This window comes from Nerophis lumbriciformis, linkage group LG20, assembly GCF_033978685.3.
Source record: "Nerophis lumbriciformis linkage group LG20, RoL_Nlum_v2.1, whole genome shotgun sequence".
Taxonomy (NCBI): Eukaryota; Metazoa; Chordata; class Actinopteri; order Syngnathiformes; family Syngnathidae; genus Nerophis; species Nerophis lumbriciformis.
In genome coordinates, this window is record NC_084567.2 from 33,970,001 (window position 1) to 33,994,287 (window position 24,287).

General features: G+C 40.2%; 1 protein-coding gene across 1 annotated transcript; it reads right to left on the reverse strand.

The window, feature by feature from the left end:
* Nucleotides 1–7,807: 7,807 nt before the first annotated feature.
* LOC140679641 (protein SLC31A2-like) lies at nucleotides 7,808–23,986 on the reverse strand. Its single transcript, XM_072915479.1, has 4 exons — nucleotides 23,779–23,986; nucleotides 17,471–17,537; nucleotides 14,084–14,309; nucleotides 7,808–8,339 (listed from the first exon to the last, which is right to left on the reverse strand). Exons 1-4 carry the CDS (start codon nucleotides 23,782–23,784, stop codon nucleotides 8,174–8,176), a joined length of 465 nt encoding a protein of 154 aa, XP_072771580.1. The 5' UTR covers nucleotides 23,785–23,986; the 3' UTR covers nucleotides 7,808–8,173.
* Nucleotides 23,987–24,287: the final 301 nt, after the last annotated feature.

The window sequence follows — 24,287 nt, forward strand, 5'->3', positions numbered from 1 at the left end:
CACATACTTGTTGGTCACAAAAAACATTCATGAAGTTTGGTTCTTTTATGAATTTATTATGGGTCTACTGAAAATGTGAGCAAATCTGCTGGGTCAAAAGTATTGACTACAATGACAATTTTCAGGACTTATGCAGATCCCAAAGCACAAACCTATAGGTAAGAAAAGTAGGTTCTGCAATATAGGTCAAAACAAAACGGCAGATAATATGTCTCCTAATAGGTGCCATTTATACAGCAATGTTAATATTTGCTTACATGTCCCTTGGCAAGCTTCACTGCAATAAGGCGCTTTTGGTAGCCATCCACAAGCTTCTGCTTGAGTTTTTGACCACTCCTCTTGACAAAATTGGTGCAGTTCAAGATAAATTTGTTGGTTTTCTGACATGGACTTGTTTCTTCAGCATTGTCCACACATTTAAGTCAGGACTTTGGGAAGGCTTTTCTAAAACCTTAATTCTAGTCTGATTTAGCCATTCCTTTACCACTTTTTACCATACTTGCCAACCCTCCCAATTTTCCCGGGGGACTCCCAAATTTCAGTGCCCCTTCCGAAAATCTTCCAGGGCAACCATTCTCCTGATTTCCACCCGGACAACAATATTGGCGGGCGCGCCTTATAGGCACTGCCTTTAGCGTCCTCTCTCACCTGAAACCTTCACCCCTTAACAGCCGCATGCTGTCGAGGCGTCCGCTTTTCCTCCATATAAACAGCGTGCCGGCCCAGTCACATAATAATGTAGCGTTGGACGGTTTTAACGAAGGTCTTTACTCGAAGATGTCAAGAAATGCTGACACGTTGTATGATCTTTTAACTGGTTAATTGATAACGTTAATTTCAAGCACACACACACACACACACACACACACAAGTGAATGCCAAGCATACTTGGTCAACAGCCATACAGGTCACACTGAGGGTGCCGTATAAACAACTTTAACACTGTTACAAATATGCGTCACACTGTGAACCCATACCAAACAAGAATGACAAACACATTTCGGGAGAGCATCCGCACCGTAACACAACAAACACAACAGAACAAATACCCAGAACCCCTTGCAGCACCAACTCTTCCGGGACGCTACAATAACATCTACGGCTCAGTGCGCAACTGCACACACAACAAGAAGGAGACGAAGCAGAAGAATGAAGAAGAGACATGGCAAACAACGAGTAAGAAGAAGAAGTACGCTTGCAAGTTCCAAAATGATTGGAAAAAAGAATTTCATTTCATCCAGGACAGCTCGAAGGGGAAGGGGTATGCTGCCTGCACCTCAACCACGCCCCCCCATCTCCCGAATTCGGAGGTCTCAAGGTTGGCAAGTATGCTTTTGACGTGTGTTTGGGGTCATTGTCCTGTTGGAACACCCAACTGCGCCCAAGACCCAATCTCCGGGCTGATGATTTTAGCTTGTCCTGCCTGGGAACGCCTCGGGGTCCCACAGGAAGAGCTGGACGAAGTGGCTGGGGAGAGGGAAGTCTGGGCTTCCCTGCTTAGGCTGCTGCCCCCGCGACCCGACCTCGGATAAGCGGAAGAAGATGGATGGATGGATGGATGGATGGAAGGAAGAATTTGGAGGTAATCCTCCTTTTTCACTGTCCCATTTACTCTCTGTAAAGCACCAGTTCCAGTGGCAGCAAAACAGGCCCAGAGCATAATACTACCTCCACCCTCAATTTTTTTGTTTCATCTGACATCACATGGACAAAGATAAAACCTTCTGGAGGAAAGTTCTGTGGTCAGATGAAACAAAACTTGCCAAGGGACATGTAACCAAATATAAACATTGCTGTATGTATACTTTTGACCCAGCAGATTTGCTCACATTTTCAGTAGATCCATAATAAATTCATAAAAGAAGCAAACTTCATGAATGTTTTTTGTGACCAACAAGTATGTGCTCCAATCACTCCATCACAAAAAAATAAGAGTTGTAGAAATGATTGGAAACTCAAGACAGCCATGACATTATGTTCTTTACAAGTGTATGTGAACGCTTGACCACGACTGTATATAATACATTAACAATGTATTTTTTTACATAAGCTGCAAAAAAACAACTACAATTTTACTTTAAAAACTGGCAGCTCAGTCACCAGAATTTTACAGTAAAAGCAGTGGGTTTTTTTTAATGTTCTGGCCCGAGGACTCAAAGCGGCCAGATGGCAGGATCTGCTCAAACTTCCAGAGGAACTCTTTTTGAAGTATTTTACGAACTCTCTTTGAACTATTTTATGGAACTCTCTTTAAACTATTTGGTAACCGAAGGCAACACTGTTTACGACCCGCTTCCCTCTGGAAGCAGCTGTGGTCAGGTGGGGGGAGGAAAGTCAAATAAAGAATGAGGAGGCCATCCTTCTGGCAGAGCGTGGTTGAAGACGGTACCGAGAGTGCTGTTGCCATGCTGTCTGATTTCTTTGCCTCTTGTCTTGTCTAATAGATGTCAACAGTGTTTGAACCTGACATTTTCTTGGTCCTACAAGCCGGATTCCAACTAGGGTGACCATTTCCATGACACCAAAAAGGAGGACATTATGCGGCATATCAATAAATTACTATGGTGTACATAGGACTCTGGTATACTCTTATTTATAGTACAATTTTGAGTGGTTTAAAGATGATGTTTGTGTGGCTGAATAGGAAAAAATATTAAAGTCAAGTGTTTGTTAACAGTATTTGTATTTATGCAATACATTGTGGTGTTCAAAAAGTGACCACTGAGATGAATCTTTTCAAGTGCAGAGTGCCACAAAGCATAACATGTGTGGACTTAAATGTAGTTAACATATATAATTTAAAAAAAATGCCACAAAAATGTTTCCACATCAACATCAAGGCTGCTTGCTGCATATCTGGTTGCGTTATGCAGAATATGGGCCAAACAGTTTGCAGGGAGCACATCTTTTTGGCTCAGTTTCAGCTTCTGATACACTGTTATGTTTGCCACAATTGACACTGGCATTGTCTGCTGCATATGCAGACATGTTTTTCACCTCTAAGCCAGACATCTCAAGTTTTGCCAGCAGCTAGTTTGTTATGGCTTCTGACGTTTCGTTGCTGTCACTATAAAAATCCAACAGGACATGTTGGATGTCTTCATCAAAGTGAAAATACCTTACCACAATGGGAAAACACTTGTTTGTTCCTTTATTTGAGGCGTCGGTTGCTACGGAAAAGGGTAGGTTGTTTTCTTTTATGTAGTCGGTATGTTCCTGTCCCGAATAGTGAGCGATGACGTTCTCGCACAATGCCTTGGCTTTTGTTCGGCCACAGGCCATCCCTTTAGCTGTGGCATAGTCACTGAAAATCTCCCGGTCCACTTTCATGCCGCAGTCTAAACTTCTGTAGGACTGGTGATGCTTTACAGCAGTGGTTCTCAATCTTTTTTCAGTGATGTACCCCCTGTGAACATTTTTTTAATTCAAGTACCCCCTAATCAGAGCAAAGCATTTTTGGTTGAAAAAAAGAGATAAAGAAGTAAAATACAGCACTATGTCATCAGTTTCTGATTTATTAAATTGTATAACAGTGCAAAATATTGCTCATTTGTAGTGGTCTTTCTTAAACTATTTGGAAAAAAATATGTAAAATAACTAAAAACTTGTTGAAAAATAAACAAGTGATTCAATTATAAATAAAGATTTCTACACATAGAAGTAATCATCAACTTAAAGTGCCCTCTTTGGGGATTGTAATAGAGATCCACCTGGATTCAGGAACTTAATTCTAAACATTTCTTCACAAAAAAATAAATCTTTAACATCAATATTTATGGAACATGTCTACAAAAAATCTAGCTGTCAACACTGAATATTGCATTGTTGCATTTCTTTTCACAGTTCTTTTTGACAGACATTTTAGTGAGGGTCAAACCATCATGGCATGGGGGAAACTCTGGGTTTATGGTAATGAATGGAATAGCCTACTTAATTTGATGTTCAGTTTATGAATTTACATTACATTACATACCCCCAAGGGTACGCGTACCCCCATTTGAGAACCACTGCTTTACAGCATGGTACACCTTGCACAGCTCCGCAGCGGTTATCTTGTCATCCAGGGTCGACGAAACTTCATGAAAAAATGTCCTCATTGAAGAGGTACCTGCCGCATGTTTATTACTTTTATGTTTATCCGTACCCGCATGCCGTTCAATTGCAGCTTTCCCCTGACTACTTACGTCGAACATCACATCGACAAAGTGTGCAGAAGCCATGGAATGAGTCTCGGCTGCTTTTCGTTATAAATTCGTGCTCTTTTATCCATTCAGAATTAAACGAGGTCTTGCGTTTTGGCATGATGCTAACTTTCTGTCAATGTTATGCCGCAGCAGCACATGGACCCTTGTTTACTTTTTTAACCAATGATAAGCAGATTTGTATCCGACACAGCTCTTAGCCAATCATTTGATATGTTACTGCTTTGGGGGCATTTTTTACGGTCTTTGATTGGCTATCGCGCTGCAGCCCAGCAAAGATGAAAAAACTCCGCTCTTCAAGCCTAGTGCCTCAAAAAGGAGGACAAATACGTGTCCGGCTTGAAGCTGCGCCGGACGCCGGACAGGGCATTAAAAATCCGGACACCTGGTCACCCTAATTCCAACACGTCTGACGATTCCAGCATGAGTGAGTGAAACCAGAAAGACCATGGCATCCAAATCCTGATTGAGGAACTGCTTTTTTCATTTCGGCTGGAATTGGACGACTGACGGAAAACCGAGGACGAGAGAGGAACGCAGAGTTCAGTGAGTACGTTTTGAATTACGAAGAAAGAAACGACTAAGAAAAAATGTGTGACTGAGGGTTACGACGCATAGACAAACCCTGTAAATCCTAGGCCAGGGGTCGGCAACCCAAAATGTTGAAAGAGCCATATTGGACCAAAAATACAAAACAAAATCTGTCTGGAGCCGCAAAAAATTACTAAATGACCTCAAATATAGCTACAAATGAGGCATTATGATGCAATATGTACATATAGCTAGCCTAAATAGCATGTTAGCATCGATTAGCTTGCAGTCATGCAGTGACCAAATATGTCTGATTAGCACTCCAACAAGTCAACAACATCAACAAAACTCACCTTTCATGGCCAACCTTAAAAGTTTGGTGGACAAAATGAGACAGAAAAAGAAGTGGCATAAAACACGTCCTAGAAAGTTATACATGTAAACAAACTACGGTGAGTTCAAGGACCGCCAAAATTAGTAGGACAAAACGGCGCTCGCCAAATACTCGAATCAGTGAAGCATGTTTAATATAAACAGTGTGCTTTATAACAATTAGGGAGGTTTGTGTCATGTTTGTCTTCCTACAGAAACCATATTAAAACAAAAAATAGATTGTTTTCCCCTCATCTTTTTCCATTTTTCATACATTTCTGAAAACTAGGGCGGCGCTAAAGAGCCGCATGCGGCTCTAGAGCCGCGGGTTGCCGACCCCTGTCCTAGGCTCTAACAGGTAAAAAGGCCAATAAGACGGGTGACGGAGTCCGCAAAGGGAAAAATAAATAAATAAAAATAGATATACATAATCAAAATTCCAAGAATTTTTTTTTACAGCATATAAAATGGAATAAATGGAATGGAATAGAAAAATAATACCACTGTTTTTAGCGGTAAAAATCAAGCAACAGAGCTGCCAGTTTTTGTTTTTTTACTGTAAAATCTTGTTTTAATGTTGTTTTTTTTTGTTTTTTTATGTTTTAGTGTCTTACTGTATACGGAAGGAAAAAAAACAGTACCAAAGTTGATTTTACGGTAAAAAACTCAAGTCGGCGAAATTTAACCGTAAAATCTATTGTCAATTTTACAGTCTACAATTTGATTGATAATTTGTTTTGAAATCATAAGTCAAGCAGATATTCAAGTAAAGTATTTTTGGAATACATAATATATTTTGATTTTGATAATATTGAATTTTCAAAAGATATGCAATTGCATGCAGTACATGATTTTTAATGTCAAAAGGGAAAGAACAAACATATTTAGTAAGAAAAGAATAAGCATTTTATTAACGCATATTATTTCCAGGCTTTAGCGGGCCACATCAAATAATGTGGCGGGCCAAATTTGAGTTTGACACCTGTATTGTAGAGCAGTGGTTCTCAACCTTTTTTCAGTGATGTACCCCCTGTGAACATTTTTTTAATTCAAGTACCCCCTAATCAGAACAAAGCATTTTTGGTTGAAAAAAAGAGATAAAGAAGTAAAATACAGCACTATGTCATCAGTTTCTGATTTATTAAATTCTATAACAGTGCAAAATATTGCTCATTTGTAGTGGTCTTTCTTGAACTTTTTGGAAAAAAAGATATAAGAATAACTAAAAACTTGTTGAAAAATAAACAAGTGGTTCAATTATAAATTAAAGCTGCAAGCAGCGATGGACGGGACCGACTTTGACGGCACATAAAATCCAAACCGGAGCAGTAATTAAAAGTCTTTCGTCAACTTTTAATCAGAAGGGTTCAATCTCTCTCCTGTGCTAGTTTGAAGCCAACACGACAAACGCGCTCAGAGGAAATAATGTTTGAAAAAAGGTGACCGGTTTTTACAAAACTTTTGTTTTGAAGGGGGAATTTCAAACTTCCTGTTGATTTTTGCTGGGGGTTGTCAATTTATGAAATGTAAGTCTAAGTGAGACCTACATAGACGTTTTCGTTTCATGTCTCTACGACATTCCTACTGGAAGTTATAGGCAGTTTTGTCTGTTTTCTTCCTAGGAGCAGTTTTGTCTGTGTTTTATTCCTAGGGGGTGCTAGAGCGCAATTATGAGTTTTGGGGTTTGCTTTTTTTTACTAGATCGCAATTTTTGCCAGTTCTGATGTGTGTGTCCAGTTTGGTGAGTTTTGAAGCATGTTAAGGGGGTCAAATTACAGCTCAAAGAGGCAAAGGTGACTGTTTTTACAAAACTTTTGTTTTGAAGGGGGATTTGCAAACTTTTTGTTGATTTTTGCTGAAGGAAGTTGATGTATGAAATCTAGGTCTAAGTGAGACCTACATAGAGGTTTTTGTTTCATGTCTCTACGACATTCGTACTGGAAGTTACAGGCAGTTTTGTCTGTGTTTTCTTCCAAGGGGGCGCTAGAGCGCAATTTTGAGTTTTAAAGTTGTTGTTTTTTATTAGATGGCAATTTTCACCAGTTTGGTGAGTTTTGAAGCATGTTAAGAGGGTCAAATTACAGCTCAAAGAGGCGGTGAATAATAATAATAAAACCTTACAAATACAATAGGGTCCTCTGTCCCAAAGGGACATTGCGGTCCCTAATAAAGATTTCTACACATAGAAGTAATCATCAACGTAAAGTGCCCACTTTGGGGATTGTAATAGAGATCCATCTGGATTCATGAACTTAATTCTAAACATTTCTTCACAAAAAAAAGAAATCTTTAACATCAATATTTATGGAACATGTCCACAAAAAATCTAGCTGTCAACACTGAATATTGCATTGTTGCATTTCTTTTTGACAGACATTTTAGTGAGAAACCTGAGCTTGTGCTTCACTGAGTTTATGAACTTACATTCATATTTTGTTGAAGTATTATTCAATAAATATATTTATAAAGGATTTTTGAATTGTTGCTATTTTCAGAATATTTAAAAAAAATCTCACGTACCCCTTGGCATACCTTCAAGTACCACCAGGGGTACGCGTACCCCCCATTTGAGAACCACTGTTGTAGAGCATCAAACCACACAATTCATTTCTGGAAAGGTGCCCGGAAAATACCTAAGACTGTTAACATAAATATATGATTTATTTCAAACAATCCCACTCATATATAATCAAAAATCTGTTTTATTTCCTTTTATTACCCCGAGAGGGACAAATGGAAGAAAATGAGTGGATGGATATTATTTGATGTTATTTTCCTTAATCGAATAACCCTGTAGATGAACAGGAAACAACAGAAATTTACATAGAAAATTCTATACAATTTCTACTTTTAGCAAACAAAAATTTAAGTGTTTAGGGCGGTGTAAAATATTAACAATTGAACGACAGCATGTTAAAAATGTGCAATTCTAAACATAATCCAGATATAATGCTCATACGTGGCCTTAGTGATCATTTGGCAATGACAGCTCATTTAGGAGGATTTCCACATACTTTAAGGACCACTTTTCATGGTTTTCACCAAAGCTCCTGAGCCGTAAATGTCCATCAACGCTGACGCAGCAGAGGGAACGAGATGAAATATCCCAGGGTGGAACCGACAATGACGCCCAGGAAGATCCAAGTGTTGTAGGTCATGACGCACAGCATCAGCATGTAGCCCAAGGTCACCTGCAGCACGTGGAGGAGGGTCTGGATCCCGTGTCTGATCCAACTGAGGACACAAAGACGGAAAAAAAATGTTCAGGTCCGTAAACATTTGTGTTTAATTCCAATCCAGAACTGTAGGAATTAGTACTTGTTAGAAAGTTGCTGGATCTGGTTTTTGAGTACTCTCGAGATGCCATCAAGGGCATTGTGAGTTGCTGCCTGACTCTCCTTGGTCTGAACGCCAGGAGAATTTCTTTGTGGACGTGTCTGGATTAAATTCCTGTGTGACAGTAAGGATTTATGGCTTCTTTTTTTAATGAGCTTTTTCCATTTCTGTAGTTCAGGACTGTGCATAAAACACCAACAGGTTTACACAAATATTAGCCGCCGCACCTTAAAACTGAGGGTTTTTTTTACGTGAAAACGTTGTGTAAATCGTAAACAAAAACGGAATACAATGATTTGCAAATCCTTTTCAACTTATATTGTTAAAATAATTATGTATATATTATCACACTAACTTTAGTATGCTTAAAGTCCGTTGCTTTAGTTATTTAGCTATTGTGCTCAAGTTGGACTTTTCTAATGTGTGCAATAGGGATGTCCCGATCCAGGTTTTTGCACTTCCGATCCGATACCGATATTGTTTTTGCATTTCCGATCCGATACCGATACTGACCGATACTGGCCTATCCGAGCATGTATTAAAGTTTAAAGTTATTTAGCCTACTTAGTTGTCAGAATCATGTTGAAAAGGGTTTTAGTACTCTTGATAACAACTAGCCAGCTGAATTAGGGGAGTTTGAATAATACCGTATTTTCCGCACTATTAGCCGCACCTAAAAACCACAAATGTACTCAAAAGCTGACAGTGCGGCTTATAACCCGGTGCGCTTTATATATGGATTAATATTAAGATTCATTTTCATAAAGTTTCGGTCTCGCAACTACGGTAAACAGCCGCCATCTTTTTTCCCCGTAGAAGAGGAAGTGCTTCTTCTTCTACGCAAGCAACCGCCAAGGTAAGCACCCGCCCCCATAGAACAGGAAGCGCTTCTTCTTCTACTGTAAGCAACCACCCGCCCGCGTAGAAGAAGAAGAAGTGCGCGGATATTACGTTTCATTTCCTTTGTGTGTTTACATCTGTAAAGACCACAAAATGGCGACAGGTTTCCGGTTCATGAAAAGACGCAATCTCTCCATCCGCACACGGACTACTATTTCACAGCAACTGCCTAAAGACTTTCAAGAAAAGCTGGCTACTTTCCGTGCATATTGTAAAAACAAGATAGCTGAAAAAAAGATCCGGCCAGAGAACATTATCAACATGGACGAGGTTCCACTGACTTTTGATATTCCTGTGAACCGCACTGTGGATACAACGGGAGCACGTACGGTGAATATTCGCACCACAGGGAATGAGAAGTCATCCTTCACTGTGGTTCTAGCTTGCCATGCTAATGGTCAGAAACTTCCACCCATGGTGATATTCAAAAGGAAGACCTTGCCAAAAGAGACCTTTCCAGCCGGCGTCATCATAAAAGCTAACTCGAAGGGATGGATGGATGAAGAAAAGATGAGCGAGTGGTTAAGGTAAGTTTACGCGAAGAGGCCGGGTGGCTTTTTTCTCACAGCTCCGTCCATGTTGATATACGACTCCATGCGCGCCCACATCACGCTGGTTTTTAATATATTATTGAAGTTTGACTGACCTATCTGACTGTTTTTTTGACATTCCTTTAGCGCAGTTAGATGCGGCTTACAACACGGGGCGGCTTATAGGTGGACAAAGTTTTGAAATATGCCGTTCATTGAAGGCGCGGCTTATAACCCAGGGCGCCTTATGGTGCGGAAAATACGGTACACAATGGTTGGTAACAAGAAACTGACCTGTTTATTCAAGGATAAACACAAAATAGACAAAATTATACATGACAAACAGAAATGGCATCATTGAAACAAGGGCTGGGCGATATGGCCTTTTTTTAATATTGCGATATTTTAAGGCCATATTGCGATACACGATATATATCTCGATATTTTGCCTTAGCCTTGAATGAACACTTGATGCATATAATCACAGCAGTATGATGATTCTATGTGTTTTGATTGATTGATTGAGACTTTTATTAGTAGGTTGCACAGTGAAGTACATATTCCGTACAATTGACCACTAAATGGTAACACCCCAATACGTTTTTCAACTTGTTTAAGTCGGGGTCCACTTAAATTGATCCATGATACAGATATATACTATCAGATATATACTATCATCATAATACAGTCATCACACAAGATAATCACATTGAATTATTTACATTATTTATAATCCGGGGTGTGGAGGGGGGCGCCGGATGTAAGTGTCAAAAAGACAGCCAAAAGAGTTTGATATGAGAATAAATCTAAAGTTAAAATATAGGGTAGAAATGCACCCATTTACAGGAAATGTAGTCTTGATTTTCAAAATTTTCTTTCAAGGCTTGCATGTCTCCATTAAAACATTCTTCTTCATACTGCATTAATACATGCAGAGAAGGAAATCACAACTAAAAAAATCACTAATTTTTTCATACGGTGTTGATGTGGAAATTTTTGCCTCAGCATTTTGATGGTTTGGGCGTGTGGCACCGAATGGAGATAAGCGTCTCGACAGACGTCACAATATTTGAACAATGATGACGAAAACTGTTTTCTCTGTCGTGTCGGTGTGTTGAAAATTGTTATGCGCTTATTTTTTTTTATTAGATTTTGTGCGTGGCATAGATTTGCTATGCGCAAAGGACGCTTAAACAGTGCGCAATTGCACAGGCGAGCACCTTAGAAGGAGCGTTGCTCGCACGGCTGCGCTAGCATCACAGCTAACGTTAGCCATGCTGCTACCTCTCTGCTCGGGGAGGACGTATACGTATGTGACATATGACGTGACAGTATGTGACGTGTGTAAGAAGGTGCGCTTGCTGTCTGTGAGAGGGAGACACAGGAAAGAGTGAGAAGAGCCTGTCGTGTAATGCCAGCAGCTAAAAGCAACTGCGTGAGAATTCACAGACCTGTGGATGTGTTGAAGGTGTGCTGGAAAATGTGGAACGGAAATTACGGAGCAGCAGAAAAGTGGAATGTATTATTTAAATCGGTGTGTTGGAAAACACGGACCGGAGTTTTTTTTTAAACTGGATCTGGATCGGCATTTTCCCATGCCTTGCCGATACGCAATTTTTGGCAAATTTTGGCAGCCGATCCGATCCAAATATCGGATCGAGACATCCCTAGTGTGCAAGGACAAAGACTTCTTGTCTGAGGGGTGGCCTCAGCCGTAGATGTTATCTTTGTTTTAGCCCGCTAACAGCCAAGGACTTCAACGACCTCAACGAAGATAAGACGACAGCACGCAGACGAAGCAGAGACTTCAAGGACCTCAACGAAGATAAGATGCCAACACGCAGACGAAGCGGGGACAAGGCGAAATCACATGGCCCCCAGCACATTCCGTCACATATTGTGTGTACTGGACCTGCTTTGCATGATGTATGTGACCAATCCTTTTAGAGGCGGCCTCAGTGTTGTTGACTATGGAACTCCTGAATAAATAGAGGGACGCAAGAGCTGAACCTGAGAGCGTAGGGCGAGACTGTGACTAAGTGCGTTGTCCTCATGAGCTAAATTGAACTCTGTCTCTGATTGATTCCTTGCTTCTTGTCTGATTAATAGATGTCATCAGTGCTTGAACCTGACAAAATTCAATTGAATACACTGCAAAGACAAGATATTCTGGGTGTTGTTGATAAATGCCTTTTGCTTTGCATAGTAGTTTTACCTTGCACTTACAGATGTAGCGACAAACTGTAGTTACTGACAGTGGTTTTCTGAAGTGTTCCTGAGCCCATGTGGTGATATCCTTTACACACTGATGTCGCTTTTTGATGCAGTATCGCCTGAGGGATCGAAGGTCACGGGCATTCAATGTTGGTTTTCAGCCTTGCCGCTTACGTGCAGTGATTTCTCTAGATTTTCTGAACCTTTTGGTGATATTACAGTATGAATGGATACTGGCATATGGTGAAATTTCTAAATTCCTTGCAATAGCTGGTTGAGAAATGTTGTTCTTAAACTGTTTGACAATTTGCTCACGCATTTGTTCACAGAGTGGTGACCCTCGCCCCATACTTGTTTGTGAATGACTGAGCATTTCATGGAAGCTGCTTTTATACCCAATCATGGCACCCACCTGTTCCCAATTAGCCCGTTCACCTGTGGGATGTTCCAATTAAATGTTTGATGAGCATTCCTCAACTTTCTCAGTCTTTTTTGCCACTCGTGCCAGCTTTTTTGAAACATGTTGCAGGCATCCAATTCCAAATGAGCTTATATTTGCAAATAATAAAGTTTTCCAGTTTAAACGTTAAATATCTTGTCTTTGCAGTTTATTCAATTGAATATACCGTATTTTTCGGATTATAAATCGCTCCGGAGTATAAATCACACCGGCCGAAAATGCATAATAAAGAAGGAAAAAAACATATGTAAGTCGCATTTTTGGGGGAAATTTATTTGATAAAATCCAACACCAAGAATAGACATTTGAAAGGCAATTTAAAATAAATAGCCTCTTACGTGAATGAGATAAATAATATTATTTGATATTTTACGGTAATGTGTTAATAATTTCACACATAAGTCGCTCTAGAGTATAAATCGCACCAAACTATGGCCAAACTATGAAAAAAAACGATTAATAATCCGAAAAATACGGTAGGTTGTAAAGGATTTGCAAATCATTGTATTTTGTTTTTATTTACCATTTACACAACGTGCCAACTTCACTGGTTTTGGGTTTTGTACATTTGTTTGCCTTTTTAAAGAAAATATATGCATCATAGCAAACAATATGATGACGTCATATTGACCACGCCCCCACCACCACAGATATTGCAATCTTGGGGAATACCTGAGCTTTTATTTTCATATCAGCAGCAGAGGTGTTGTTTCCCTTGCTAATGTTAAGGATGCTAAACATGTTGTCAGGTGTGTGATGAATCCATAATTAGTTCTTCTCAAGTTTTACATGATAGGGGCTAAATATTTAGACACTAAAAAGACTGTTAAGAATGTCAATAAAGTAAACTGGTCTTTCATGATAGCAACATTTTGCCTAGGAAACAAATGGAAAGCAGTAAAACATGTTGCTTTAAATTCCAACACCAGCATCACTGAATGATTGTGATCTTTTCTGAAGGTTCTGCAGTATAATAAAACCAAGACAAATATAAGGGGATTAAAAAAATCAGTCAGGTTCAAACACTGATGACATCTTTTAAACGAGACAAGAAGCAAGGAATTAAACAGACATAATTTAATTTGGCTCAATTTGAGGAGAAACGTGTCGACCTGTAACCTCTTACACTGTCACCCACGCTCTGACGAAAAAAGGTTCACGTCTCCTCTTTTATTTGGATATTCCCTGTTTACACAAAAACAGCTGTTTCTAAAGGAATGGGGGGTATGTAAACAGCCATTGTTTTTGGTAACATTAACACAAAAGAAAAAGATGGATCGAGCTTGGGCAAGTCTTGGATCACAATAGATAACCCCTCCCGTCACCTCCCATCGTACACAATGGAATTTTCCAAGCCTTTGACTTGGTGCAACAAAGACAGCTTTCGTCTGTTCACTGGGAACTCAGAGATTGGAAAGTTTTTTGATAATTTACATACAATTTTTCTGACAGAATCCAAACCCCTTCTTGGTTGGTACATTGATGTGATTTCCTGTCACAAAGCAATGAAATCGGGCAAAAGTGAAAAAAATGGTTACCCGTCAATGTTGCCTGGGAAAGAATGGTGCGCCTCTGTGGGTGCGAGCGAAGCATCGGAGTGGCTGTTTTCCAGCACAGAGGTGCAGTCGCTGTGCTGAGACAGCGGGGTCGCCGCGTAAGACGAATGACGAGGATACGTGCTCGTGCTAAGCCACACCCTCCAAACCTTCAGCACCTCATAGAAGACTGTCAGCAGCATGACTACCAGCACGGACAGCAACATACCTGTAGAGAGACACACACACACACAAACATATTTATATATATATATTTATATATATATATATATATATATATATATATATATATATATATATATACATATACACATATATATAAACACACATATATATATATATATATATACATATATATATATATATATATATATATATATACATATATATATATATATATATATATATATATATACACACATATATATAAACACATATATATACATATATAAACACATATATATATACACACATATATATATATATATATATATATATATTAGAGATGCGCGGTTTGCGGGCACAACCGCGGAGTCCGCGGATTATCCGCGGATCGGGTGGATGAAATAAAAAAAAATTTGATTTTATCCGCGGGTCGGGTCGGGTCGGGTGGTTGAAATAAAAAAAAAAAAAGATTTTAAATAGATTCAGGCGGGTGGCAGTTAAACCAATTCAGAAATATATATACATAGTTAAATGTTGTTACCCACATACGAAAAACGAGCAGGCAGCTGCTGCATATGCCACAACAGAAGAAAAAAAAAAAAAAGAGATGGACACTTTTACGGAGCGGAGAAGGGACGCCTCGCCGGGGTCCGGGACCGAGGCCCCTTCCCCCGAGAGGGCCCCACCGGGAGCCGTAGCTGAGGCGATCCGCGAGAAGGGCCCGACGCACGTCCAGGGTCACCACCGCGCCGACACCCCGCCTCGTCCGCCTTCGCCGCGGCCGGCGTCACGCGCAGCAGGTAAGCAGCTTACCTGCCCGCCACCCCCGTGGCCGGGGGCTCGTAACAGGGGTCACTCCGCGCGCTCCGCCCGCGCAGCTTACCTGCCCGCCACCCCTGTTGCCGGGGGCGCGTAACAGGGGTCACTCCGCGCGCAGTGCGCTCACGAAAGGGGTGGGGCTCACCCTGGTTGATATAGACAGCAGCTAGGACGGTGGCCATGGAAGTTGGAACCCGCTAAGGAGTGTGTAACAACCCACCTGCCGAATCAACTAGCCCTGAAAATGGATGGCGCTGGAGCGTTGGGCCCATATACCCGGCCGTCGCCGGCAGCGAGACGCGCTTGGAGGTGCGCTCAGCGCGGCTCCCATATGATTGCGCACTGGTGTGCGTCTGGGTCGTGACAGCGTGGCACGCGAATGTCTGTCCTGCATTGGATCAGTCTCCTTTCTTTAACAGGCAAAAGCTTTATAACCTCACTAATGCCTTGCATCGTCTATATTAGATATATAACAACGGGCGGGTGCGGGCGGATGCGGTTCTGATCAAATGTTAGATCGGGTGGATTGCGGATGGTTGACAACTTTCTGATGCGGTTGCGGATGAAATAATTGCCTATCCGCGCATCTCTAATATATATATATATATATATATATATATATATATATATATATATATATATATATATATATATATATATATATATATATACGTACAGATATATACATACATATATATGTATATATATATATATATATAGGGCAGCACGGTGGAAGAGGGGTTAGTGCATCTGCCTCACAATACGAAGGTCCTGAGTAGTCTTGGGTTCAATCCCGGGCTCGGGATCTTTCTGTGTGGAGTTTGCATGTTCTCCCCGTGACTGCGTGGGTTCCCTCCGGGTACTCCGGCTTCCTCCCACCTCCAAAGACATGCACCTGGGGATAGGTTGATTGGCAACACTAAATTGGCCCTAGTGTGTGAATGTGAGTGTGAATGTTTTTTGTCTATCTGTGTTGGCCCTGCGATGAGGTGGCGACTTGTCCAGGGTGTACCCTGCCTTCCGCCCGATTGTAGCTGAGATAGGCTCCAGCGCCCCCCGCGACCCCAAAGGGAATAAGCGGTAGCAAATGGATGGATGGATATATGTATATATAAACACACATATATATATATATATATATATATATATACACATATATATATATAAACACATAAATACATACATATATATATATGTATATATATATATACACACATATATATATATATATATATACACACATATACACATATATATATATATATATATATATATATACGTACAGATATATACATACACATATATATATATAAACACATATATATACATATATATATATATACGTACAGATATATACATACATATATATATATATATATATAAACACATATATATACATACATATATATATATACATATATATATGTACAGATATATACATACATACACATATATATATATATACACACACACATATATATATATATTATATATATATATATATATATACATATATATATATATATATATATATATATATATATATATATATATATATATATATATATATACATACACGGTACATACATATATATATACACATACATACATACATATATACACAGTACATACATACATACATACATATATACACAGTACATACATATATATATACATGCATACATACATATATACATACATACATATATATACATACATACATACATACACATATGTGTATATATATATATATATATATATATACACACATATATATATATATACATATATTCACACACACACACACACACACACACACACACACACACACACACACACACACACACACACACACACACACACACACACACACACACACACACACACACACACACACACATGTATATATAGTTAGGCATATACAGTAAATATTATTAGAACCATTTCAAACCGGGCCCTGCGATGAGGTGGCGACTTGTCCAGGGTGTACACCGCCTTCCGCCCAATTGTAGCTGAGATAGGCTCCAGCGCCCCCCGCGACCCCAAAGGGAATAAGCGGTAGAAAATGGATAGATGGGCATTTCAAACCGGTTACAAAGGCTTCTTTTTTAGCTGCTGACATATGCAGTAACATATTGCATCATTTCCGGTTGTATTATTTATCTACTTGCTAATTTTCTGTTAACAGTTGGTTACTTTCTGTTGTAACATGTTTATATCTACACTTGTTAAAATGTAAGAATAACATATTGTTGGGGGTCGTCACCCCAAGAGTCGGAACTGTGAGTTGTTCCCTAGCATTTCATACACTGATTACAAATAATCCCTAAAACTAGAACCTGCACATTGATTGGAGACATGGAATATACCGTATAGATAGTGTACCTGCTGGGCTGTTTACATTCCAGCAGTCAAACAGTAGTGTCACATTACTGGACACCTCGAAGGTCATCTGAAATAAATAACAAAAAAAGAGTTGATCAAAATCAAAACATTGGAATATATGAAATATACGTTCTTCAATGTCTGCATTTTATTTTTAACAGACCTTTTTCAGTATTAACACATCTTTTTCTACAGTGCCTGCGTTTATTTACAATGCCAAAATAAAAGGCAGGGTTCTGGCTCCAGAATAAAGACAAACATATTCTTCTTACTTACAGTTCAGGTTTTTTAACCTCTCTCCCCCAGGTCAAACTGCTTTAAAATGCTTGTATAATACCACACCCACTTGTGGTGATCCTCAGTCACCCTCTGTTGGACTTCCTGGATTCTTAGAAAGAATTGAACCAACGTAATCACGTTCACACTGACCACCGTGACCACACAAGAAGTACATTGTGTTCCATGCTGCTGCGCTCGGACCGACATGTCTTGGACACTATTTACTGTGTCCAAGTGGAAACAATGGCATTGCACTTTTGACTCGGCCACAGCCTCTGCTGACCTGTGCTCGGTTTCCTTGTCCTGTCCAATTCCTTACTTTCTTGCATATTTTAGGAAAAAAAGCTAGGATAGGATAGGACTTTATTGTCATTGCACAAGTACAACAAAACTATGTTTTCAGCACAAACCCGTTCAAGATTAGACAAACAAACAGTGTACAGGGTTACAGAACAGGAACGCTGATGGGCCGCCAAAGGCGCCCGTAAAAGATAAGAAAAAGGTCAAACGCTGGGGAAGAAGGAGTAAAAAAATACAATCTAGACTGGGCTCCTAAGGGTGCCTCGTCTGGAGTAGGGATGTCCCGATCCGATATTTGGATCGGATCGGCCGCCGATATTTGCCAAAAAATGTGTATCGGCAAGGCATGGGAAAATGCCGATCCAGATCCAGTTAAAAAAAAAACTCCGCTCCGTTTTTTTCCAACGCATCTATTTAAATAATACATTCCACTTTTCTGCTGCTTCCGTTGTGAAGTGAAGTGAAGTGCATTACATTTATATAGCGCTTTTTCTCAAGTGACTCAAAGCGCTTTACATTGTGAAACCCAATATCTAAGTTCCATTTAAACCAGTGTGGGTGGCACTTGGAGTAGGTGGGTAAAGTGTCTTGCCCAAGGACACAACGGCAGTGACTAGGATGGCGGAAGCGGGGATCGAACCTGTAACCCTCAAGTTGCTGGCACGGCCGCTCTACCAACCGAGCTATACCGCCCCGTTCCGCATTTTCCAGCACACCTTCAACACATCCACAGGTCTGTGGATTCTCACGCAGTTGCTTTTAGATGCTGGCATTACACGACAGGCTCTTCTCACTCTTTCCTGTGTCTCCCTCTCACAGACAGCAAGCGCACCTTCTTACACACGTCACATACTGTCACGACACACGTCACATACTGTCACGTCATACGTCACATACGTATACGTCCTCTCCCAGAAGAGAGGTAGCAGCATGGCTAACGTTAGGTGTGATGCTAGCGCAGCCGTGTGACCAACGCTCCCTCTAAGATGCGCGCCTGTGCAATTGTGCACTGCTCAAACGTCCTCTGCGCATAGCAATTATATGCCACGCACAAAATCAAATAAAAAAATAAGCGCATAACAATTTTCGACACACCGACACGACAGAGAAAACAGTTTTCGTCATCATTGTTCAAATATTGTGACGTCTGTCGAGACGCTTATCTCCATTCGGTGCCACACGTCCACACCATCAAAATGCCGAGGCAAACATTTCCACATCAACACCGTATGAAAAAATGTGTGATTTTTTTAGTTGTGATTTCCTTCTCTGCATGAAAGTTTAAAAGTAGCATATATTAATGCAGTATGAAGAAGAATGTTTTAATGTAGACATACAAGCCTTGAAAGAAAATGTTGAAAATCAAGACTACATTTCCTGCAAATGGGTGCATTTCTACCCTATATTTTAACTTTAGATTTATTCTCATATCAAACTCTTTTGGCTGTCTTTTTGACACTTACATCCGGCGCCCCCCTCCACACCCTGGATTATAAATAATGTAAATAATTCAATGTGATTATCTTGTGTGATGACTGTATTATGATGATAGTATATATCTGATAGTATATATCTGTATCATGAATCAAGTTGAAAAACTTATTCGGGTGTTACCATTTAGTGGTCAATTGTACGGAATATGTACTTCACTGTGCAACCTACTAATAAAATTCTCAATCAATCAATCAAAACACATAGAATCATCATACTGCTGTGATTATATGCATCAAGTGTTCATTCAAGGCTGAGGCAAAATATCGAGATATATATCGTGTAAACTCCCCTAATTCAGCTGGCTAGTTGTTATCAAGAGTACTAAAACCCCTTTTAACATGATTCTGACAACTAAGTAGGCTAAATAACTTTAAACTTTAATACATGCTCGGATAGGCCAGTATCGGTCAGTATCGGTCAGTATCGGTATCGGATCGGAAGTGCAAAAACAATATCGGTATCGGATCGGAAGTGCAAAAACCTGGATCGGGACATCCTTAGTCTGGAGTGGGGAAAAAACCTCCATGCAATGCACACATAAACACGTTACATTTAATCACGACAACTCGCAACAGAGGGGCGGGGAGTTGGGGCCCTGGAGGTCGACTGCTGCTATGAAGCACTGCCAGCCGTCCATCACCCCGAGGGGAAACAAGCAGTGTTCAAATAAACAGAGATTTTTTTTTCTAAATAACGCACAACATCAGTCACTGCCGACTGCGGATGGATGTTCGCCGCTAGCCATGTCTTAAAGCACCTCTTCCTGAGGGCGTTTCAGTGTTATAGCTTCACCTTTATCGTCAGTTTTTAGGCCAAAATGCGTCCGTTCTCCCTTTCCTGTCTACACAGGACTGCTTGTAAGTACTCTGTGATTGTGCGCTGCCAAACATGCTCCTCTGCTCGCTGTCTACACAGGACTGCTTGTAAGTACTCTGTGATTGTGCGCTGCCAAACATGCTCCTCTGCTCGTAAAACCAGGTAATGTCCCGACGTGACGTCGTGCCCGGGAACCGGTACTTTTCAAACAGAGTATAGTACCGTTTTTTGATTCATTAGTACCGCGATACTATACTAGTACCGGTATACCGTACAACCCTAGTTCAAATGTAGATCTTTTAGTAGATTCTATCTGGAAGCGCTTAAAGCTACAACGTAAATAAGACCGCCCACAAAACAGCGCGTCCTGAAGTGAAGCATGTTTAGCTATTCCTCGTCCTGCAGGGATGACTGTCCAGAGTCGGGACCCGGGGTGGACCGCTTGGGGACATCTCTGCACTGCTGACCCGTCTCCGCTCGGGATGGTCTCCTGCTGGCCCCACTATGGACTGGACTCTCACTATTATGTTAGATCCACCATGGACTGGACTCTCACTATTATGTTAGGTCCACTATGGACTGGACTCTCACAATATTATGCTAGATCCACTATGGACTGGACTCTCACTATTATGTTAGATCCACTATGGACTGGACTCTCACAATATTATGCTAGATCCACTATGGACTGGACTCTCATTATTATGCTAGATCCCCTATGGACTGGACTCTGACAATATTATGTTAGATCCACTATGGACTGGACTCTCACAATATTATGCTAGATCCACTATGGACTGGACTCTTACTATTATGTTAGATCCACTATGGACTGGACTCTCACAATATTATGTTAGATCCACTATGGACTGGACTCTCACACTATTATGTTAGATCCACTATGGACTGGACTCTCACACTATTATGTTAAATCCACTATGGACTGGACTCTCACACTATTATGTTAGATCCACTATGGACTGGACTCTCACACTATTATGTTAAATCCACTATGGACTGGACTCTCACTATTATGTTAGATCCACTATGGACTGGACTCTCACAATATTATGCTAGATCCACTATGGACTGGACTCTCACTATTATGTTAGATCCACTATGGACTGGACTCTCACAATATTATGCTAGATCCACTATGGACTGGACTCTCACAATATTATGTTAGATCCACTATGGACTGGACTCTCACACTATCATGTTAGATCCACTATGGACTGGACTCTCACACTATTATGTTAAATCCACTATGGACTGGACTCTCACACTGTTATGTTAAATCCACTATGGACTGGACTCTCACAATATTATGTTAGATCCACTATGGACTGGACTCTCACTATTATGTTAGATCCACTATGGACTGGACTCTCACACTATTATGTTAGATCCACTATGGACTGGACTCTCACACTATTATGTTAGATCCACTATGGACTGGACTCTCACACTATTATGTTAAATCCACTATGGACTGGACTCTCACACTGTTATGTTAAATCCACTATGGACTGGACTCTCACAATATTATGTTAGATCCACTATGGACTGGACTCTCACTATTATGTTAGATCCACTATGGACTGGACTCTCACAATATTATGTTAGATCCACTATGGAATGGACTCTCACAATAATATGCTAGATCCACTATGGACTGGACTCTCACAATATTATGTTAGATCCACTATGGACTGGACTCTCACAATATTATGCTAGATCCACTATGGACTGGACTCTCACACTATTATGTTAGATCCACTATGGACTGGACTCTCACACTATTATGTTAAATCCACTATAGACTGGACTCTCACACTGTTATGTTAAATCCACTATGGACTGGACTCTCACAATATTATGTTAGATCCACTATGGACTGGACTCTCACAATATTATGCTAGATCCACTATGGACTGGACTCTTACTATTATGTTAGATCCACTATGGACTGGACTCTCACAATATTATGTTAGATCCACTATGGACTGGACTCTCACACTATTATGTTAAATCCACTATGGACTGGACTCTCACACTATTATGTTAGATCCACTATGGACTGGACTCTCACACTATTATGTTAAATCCACTATGGACTGGACTCTCACACTGTTATGTTAAATCCACTATGGACTGGACTCTCACAATATTATGTTAGATCCACTATGGACTGGACTCTCACTTTTATGTTAGATCCACTATGGACTGGACTCTCACAATATTATGTTAGATCCACTATGGACTGGACTCTCACTATTAAGTTAGATCCACTATTGACTGGACTCTCACTATTAGGTTAGATCCACTATGGACTGGACTCTCCCTATTGTGTTAGATCCACTATGGACTGGACTCTCACTATTATGTTAGATCCACTATGGACTGGACTCTCACTATTATGTTAGATCCACTATGGACTGGACTCTCACAATATTATGCTAGATCCACTATGGACTGGACTCTCACAATATTATGTTAGATCCACTATGGACTGGACTCTCACAATATTATGTTAGATCCACTATGGACTGGACTCTCACTATTATGTTAGATCCACTATGGACTGGACTCTCACACTATTATGCTAGATCCACTATGGACTGGACTCTCACACTATTATGTTAGATCCACTATGGAATGGACTCTCACTATTATGTTAGATCCACTATGGACTGGACTCTCACTATTATGTTAGATCCACTATGGACTGGACTCTCACACTATTATGTTAGATCCACTATGGACTGGACTCTCACGATTATGTTAGATCCACTATGGACTGGACTCTCACTATTATGTTAGATCCACTATGGACTGGACTCTCACTATTATGTTAGATCCACTATGGACTGGACTCTCACTATTATGTCAGATCCACTATGGACTGGACTCTCACACTATTATGTTAGATCCACTATGGACTGGATTCTCACTATTATGTTAGATCTAGCGAGTGCTTTAGAATAACAGTTGTGTTTGCCAGATGACTAGACGGGTATGAAAATAAACATTCAACAATAGAAGCCTTTGATAAGACAGACAAGGGTCATTGTGTCACACATAATGCAGTCAATCACAACAATGAATGGGTCTCAATCCAATATAAACCTAATTGTTCTCAGGCGACATAGCAAAAAATGCCATCACATGTGCGAGAAAATGCAAGATGAACATGTTTAATCAGGTACATTTTAACACAGCTGGTTGCATTCATGTGGTTTTCAGTTATTTTATGGCTGTGTACGAAAGTTCAGAACTATATTTGTATTGAAAATAAGATCGCAGAAACTACTTTGGACACTCGGATAAAGGGAATTAAACTACATTTAGCAGGTCAAGTGTGTTAATCACAGAGCGAATGTGCTGAGCTGGACAAATAAAGCGGCAACGGAACTCACTTGCATCTTGTTGAAGTTGATGGTGCGACAAATAGCTCAAAGTGCAGTAGTCGCCACTTGTTCTCCCATTTTAGCTTCGCGCTACAAGTCAGGTCGCGTTGCTCCTTCTGCCGCTGGAGATAATAAACCACAAGAATCGAGTCAATCCACCTTAATAAACTAACCGCGTTCCATGAGTAACGCCTGACTTCGCCAAGGCTCATGGGTAATGTAGTCCTTTAGCCGAGAGATATCAATTCCGGTTTATGCCTGTAATGCGCTTGCGCAAAACCGGTCGGAGCTTTTCATTGGCTAAATTTCAATCCGTGCACTTCCCGTTCTCTATAGAAGATATTAAATTTGGTATTTTTGTAAACGACTGTGACATATAAATGTTTGTCAACATTATTATGCTTCAGGCAAAAAAATGTACACATAAATGTCGATTTATGAACGTAAAGCCTACATTTTCTAATTGGCTTAATGGGTTACAATTATCAATCAAATCTTGGAGAATGATTAAAAGCACA

What these genes read in the sequence shown, in the direction of transcription:
- LOC140679641 (XM_072915479.1), bottom strand. An exon ending in GAATGTAAACAGCCCAGCAG is followed by an intron (nt 14,310 to 17,470) that starts GTACACTATCTA and finishes GTCTCTCTACAG; the next exon opens with GTATGTTGCTGTCCGTGCTG. An exon ending in TTCCCAGGCAACATTGACGG is followed by an intron (nt 8,340 to 14,083) that starts GTAACCATTTTT and finishes TTGTGTCCTCAG; the next exon opens with TTGGATCAGACACGGGATCC.